The sequence below is a fragment of the Camellia sinensis genome, chromosome 5 (assembly GCF_055761805.1).
Source record: "Camellia sinensis isolate YWXY chromosome 5, ASM5576180v1, whole genome shotgun sequence".
Lineage (NCBI taxonomy): Eukaryota > Viridiplantae > Streptophyta > Magnoliopsida > Ericales > Theaceae > Camellia > Camellia sinensis.
Window position 1 is genome coordinate 205,644,109 of NC_138965.1, and position 5,346 is coordinate 205,649,454.

The 5,346-nt window shown below is 36.0% G+C and overlaps 1 protein-coding gene across 1 annotated transcript; it reads right to left on the bottom strand.

The window, feature by feature from the left end:
• Window positions 1-421: 421 nt before the first annotated feature.
• On the bottom strand, window positions 422-3,801 carry LOC114273241 (F-box/kelch-repeat protein At1g26930). The gene is made up of 2 exons (XM_028215014.2): window positions 3,336-3,801; window positions 422-2,709 (listed from the first exon to the last, which is right to left on the bottom strand). Exon 2 carries the CDS (start codon window positions 2,556-2,558, stop codon window positions 810-812), a length of 1,749 nt encoding a protein of 582 aa, XP_028070815.2. The 5' UTR covers window positions 2,559-2,709; window positions 3,336-3,801; the 3' UTR covers window positions 422-809.
• Window positions 3,802-5,346: the final 1,545 nt, after the last annotated feature.

A 5,346-nucleotide genomic window follows, 5' to 3' on the forward strand; every position in this document is an offset into this window, starting at 1 on the left:
CACAATGATGCAGCTAAGTTTCTATGATTGATTTTGCGATTTGGAAACACATTAACTAAAGATTAAAAAAATCGCAAGTGTGTTCATAATCATTATACTGCGCAGACTCAAAAAATATGGAAAGAATGAAAGAAATATGGTACCTAAAGGCATCAATGACCTGAGCTAAAAGGAATGGATAAAAGATTAAACCAACATATTTATCTATTTAAGCACCGAAGAGAAATATAAATAAGAAAAGGTTTTATTGATACGTACGAAATTGGAAAGAAAAAGCTCAATGTAACCTATGAATTGAAGCAATAAATATACTCAGAATACAAGTGCTTATTCTCTCTCATCAAGATGCTGCCAAAAAAATCAAGGATTGTAAAACCCATGTAACTAATTGTATGATTCATAAAAAGCACTCAGCCAACAGTAAAGAGAACGTAGTGATGTATTGAAAATTTCAAACTATTAAACCTATCACTGTGTTACCTGATGCCCAATTTTCAAATTTTCATGTCATGAAAATAGGGGAAGTCAAATCCAATGGAAAAGAAAACAGAAACAAAAATTTTGAAAAAAATAAATAAAAATTTACTCAAGATCTCCTTTCAATAAAACATTTTGTTAAATCTTGAGTAAAATCTGATATTTTTTCCCATCCTCCCCAACTCAAAAAAAAAAAAAAAAAAAAAAAAAGAAAAAAAGAAGAGAGAAAAGAAAAGTTGGGATAAATTACCCAATTAGCAATACTGCTATGCTGATGGAAAAAGCAATCTTATGGACCCGTTCAGCACGAAGTGCCACCAAAACGCAGATCTTCAGCAACTCATCACAGCACAATTATAGACAAAGCTAGCAGATTGCTTTCGGCCAAGCAAGTTCCACTCTGGCGGGCCTTCACTAGGAACCCATGAATTGACTTCGATAAATCCTTCACCAGAAGCCCTAGGACCACCAATACAAATAAGCCGGTGTCCACATGCCCTAAATGCCAAGCCCCAACCGTTCATGGAGGCCGCCCGCTCTGGCAATCTTCCCACAGTAAACCACTCTTTCCTATCCTTATCATATTTCCTCACCTCCATTTGTGCATAATCAGCTGCATATAACATATTATCTACAACAGCGACTAGAGGAGGTGCCTCGGTTGTAGCGGGATGCTCGTTTTCCCGTGCTGCACTGCTCCGCACGGGGGACATATTAGGGATTTCAGTCCAAGTCCCCGTTGCCAAATCATATTCTTCTCCACATGTAAGAAGCTTCGAATCAGCACCTCCGACTCCCCCGATCACATAAAACTTTTCATCCATAAAAACAGCTGAACACATCTTACGTGTCTTATGCATGCTTGGGAGTGTCTCCCAAATTCTGGTCTCAGAATTATAGAGCTCGGCAGAGTTTAAAGCCTTACCCTGTGAATCACAACCACCTGCAATAATAGCTATCTGCCCGAGGCTGGCGGACCCAAACAGACATCTTGGAGCATTCATCCTCATTCCGGATGACCATGTGTTCGTCAGCAAACTATATTGGTAGATGACATTGGACATCACTTCCTTTCCAAATACAAGAAGCTGGGTTCCAACAGCCAATGACTCCTTATCTGAGAAAAAGAAGCATTCATTAGAATGCATCCTTGGCAACCGCATCCAACGCCGGCGATTTGGATCAAAAGCGTCCCACTCAAGGAGGTTGCATGAGATATAAACCCAGTGTTCAACAATACCATGGATTCGCCTCTCTCTGTAGATCTCACCGCTCCGAACCAGAGAGCGAAATCTCCGATTCAAAGATGCAACAAAACAATAATCAGCCCTCGAACACCGAATGAGACAGTTTATTGAGTCATCTCTGCCCATGCCATGGATGAGGGAATCAGAATCCGAATTATCCCCAGCTTGACGCTGGTTATCAGATTGGTCTGCTTGGGACATAGAAGCCTCGCTCTCCTGAGCATTTGATTGCTTAGACAAATTCCCCACACCTTCCTCCCCATTGATTTCTGAAGGTTGCTTGTCTCGTCCCAAGCCATGAATAAGGGAATCAGAATCCGAAATATCCCCAATTTGACATTGGTTACCAGATTGGTCTGCCAGGGACATAGAAACCTCTCTAATTTCTTCCTCCACATCGATTTCAAAAGGGCTCTTGTCTCGACCATGGATTAGGGAATCAGAATCCAAATTATCCCCAGCTTGACCCCGGTTAACAGATTGGTCTTCTGGGGACATAGAAACCTCTATCCCGCAAGCATCTGATTGCTTAGACGATTTCCTCACACTAATTTCTTCCTCCACATCGATTCGACCATGGGTTGCGGAATCAGAATCCGAATTATCCCCAGCTTGACCCCGGTTACCAGATTGATCTTCCGGGGACAGAGAAACATCTCTCCCCCGAACATGTGATTGCTTAGATGACTTCCTCACACCAATTTCTTCCTCCCCATCGATTTCTAATAGTCTCTTTCCATTTTCTAGCCTGAAACTCATGCAAGACCAGCTGTTTTCGTGTTCACAAGTTCTCGGATAAGCCCTTGAAATCAGATAGGATCGATCTTCCAACATATCTCGGTTATTCAACCCGAGGAAAACCACCAATTACAAACCCAAATCGATCCAAAACCCTTCTTATTCCTCACCACACCCAAATCCGCCTCTGAAATGGGCAAAATCAGCCCCAAAATCCCCAGAAAAGTTTGTCAAACGCAGAAATGACCTAAAAAAATCGATATTTTAATATAATCAGAGAATGAAATCAAAAACCCAAATTGTTCTCATCTAATCTTCAACAAACAAAGCAAACCCAGTTAAGGAATTGAAGAAAATTATGATAAAACCTAAAGGTTATTATGGATATAAATTAAGCTCTCATCAATCTGAATCCGAAAAATAACGATTCAGATCAAAATGAGTGTTATTATTGAAAAAATCAATCTTTCAATGAATATTTTATTGATAATAAAGTCAAAACGGGTCACGAAACCATCAAAATCATCAATAATGAGATTAACCCAGAATTTGAAACACCCCCAAAATCAACAAACGCCAAAGTTAGCCACGGCAGATCTCTGAAATTCAATCAGGTTCGAAATATAAATCCAAATTTCCCAAAATAGAATAAATCAAAACTTTATTTTTCTATTCAAAAAAGAAGAAAAGAAGTTAAATCTCCAGTATTCGCAATATCAATAATTAGATTGGATCTGTTTCCGGCAGTTATGTAACCGATGAAAGGAAATGAGAAAATCGCCACTATTTATTTTCTCGACTGTGAAACAGAAAAAGAAAGTGAAAGAAAAACAAAGAAACAGAAGAAAGAGAGTAATGATACAGGGGACTTACTACGGATTGGATAGGAAGAAAGAAGGGAGGACCTGATTGGAATTATGTAAATAAACCAAATCTCTTTTCTCTCTCTCTCTCTATATATATATATCAGTACATATTTGGGTGACTGTCACTCTCTCTTCTCTCCCCTCCTCTCTCTTCAGTGCAGTTTCAGTTCTTCGCGTTCTGCTCTAAGCGTCCTTTGGATTCTCTCTGCAAATCAAGCAGGCCTTTGAGGGTAAAATCTTTGGCTAGTGAGAGAGGGTCCTTTCTCTCTCCCTCTCTCCCTAATTATTATATATATAAGCTATACATACAAATACATATATATGTATAGCTGTATATATATATATATATTTATGTACATACATTGAACGAAGAGGAGAGAGAAGAGAGATGGTGGTGGAAGGGAGGAGGAGAGAAGTGAGAGGTGGTGGTGGGACCACAAACCAGCTCAAAGGGGACTTTGGTGAGAGTCGACGATTCGAGGGATGTGACCGGTAAACCGGTTGTAGCAGGTTAAGTGACACGTGGTTACGTGTGGAAGTAAAAAAGACACGCGCGGACAAACAGTGGCTGGGGGGGTGGGATGAGAATATGAAAAAGTGGACTCCGTTTTCTCTACGTCTTTTTGTTGGGTTCTCTGTACGTAATACGTATTTTCAATTGATCGCCTGGTCAATGATTCGTTATTTTCTCGTCAATCTACTGTTTCGTGTTTGCATATTTTGGAGGGAGTGATTAGATGCGGCCTTGCGTCTGGTGGGTAGTTACAACCTTGCATACTTTCCTTAATTTTTTTGATAAATTATAAATAAATATATCCTTTTAGTTTTTTTAAAATACGTATATTCCTTGTCTTCTGAAAATTACATACGTCCCTTCAAATTTTTAATCTCATAACAAATAATTTTATTTATTAATAAATTATCAATTTAATTAACAATTCTTAATGATATTAGACATATATTTCAATTAATAATTCATTTAATTTTATGGTTGTATATGTGAATAGTTAAGAATTTTATTTTTTTTAGTTAATTGTCTTAAATAAAAAATTTTATTTGTAATTTTTAAAGTCACATAAGATAATCTATATTTTAAGTAAATATTATGAAGTGTGTTTGTAATTTACTTTTATTTTTTCAAAATTTTTTTTGACCCACTTTATTTTTTCAATTTGGACTCTATAAACCCTAATAAGATGACAACAATACTACATTTTTGGAAAAATTATTCAAAAAAAACTTAATTTATTTTTTTTTATGAACCACATTATTATGAGTGTTGCTCAAATCTTACTAATATCAAATTTATACTACAGGTCACTTTGAGAAAAAGTTTTAAGATAAAATTTTGAGATACATAATATTTTTAATAAGATGATTCAATTAATGTAAAACTACAGGGGTAAATGAATTTGTACCTTTTTATTGGTTCTAAACTATAGTTCTAAACTATAGGCCCATATGCAAAAAAGTATATTCACCTCATTTAAAATTTTAGATTTAGGGTTGTTTGGGGTGTCTTAAATAAGTGTACTTTTTGTCTTTTTGGATTAAAAAGTTGAGGGAAAAAATATAGATGTTTGGGTTAACTTTTTGACTTTTTTATGAAAAAATGTGTAATAAAAAATTGTAAAAATTAGTTTGTAGAGGAAAATTAGAATTGGGAGTTGTACAGCCGTAATTGTTGACTTTTGGTGAATAGTATTAACTTTTTAACTTTTTGAATAACTTTTTAACTTTTTGACTTTTTTTGAGTATCCCAAACTTGACGTTACTATTCTGAACTATTTAAAGACTTGCATTTTGTTCATAGAATAAGTGTGAACACAAAATCACACGTTGAAATATGTCTAATCCTTGTGAGTTTTTGTCTGGATAATTACCTACTGAGGTCAATTGTCTCCCACTAAGTTAAAAAAATTAAAATAATATATGAATTTATGAACTTTTTCAAAATTTTCCCCCGCCAAAATTTGACATGTTTTACCTGCAGTTTTTAAAAATATTTTTGCTTAAAA

Excerpts from the sequence above, each read along its gene's own strand:
- LOC114273241 (XM_028215014.2), bottom strand. The coding sequence starts at position 2,558 with ATGTTGGAAGATCGATCCTATCTGATTTCAAGGGCTTATCCGAGAACT.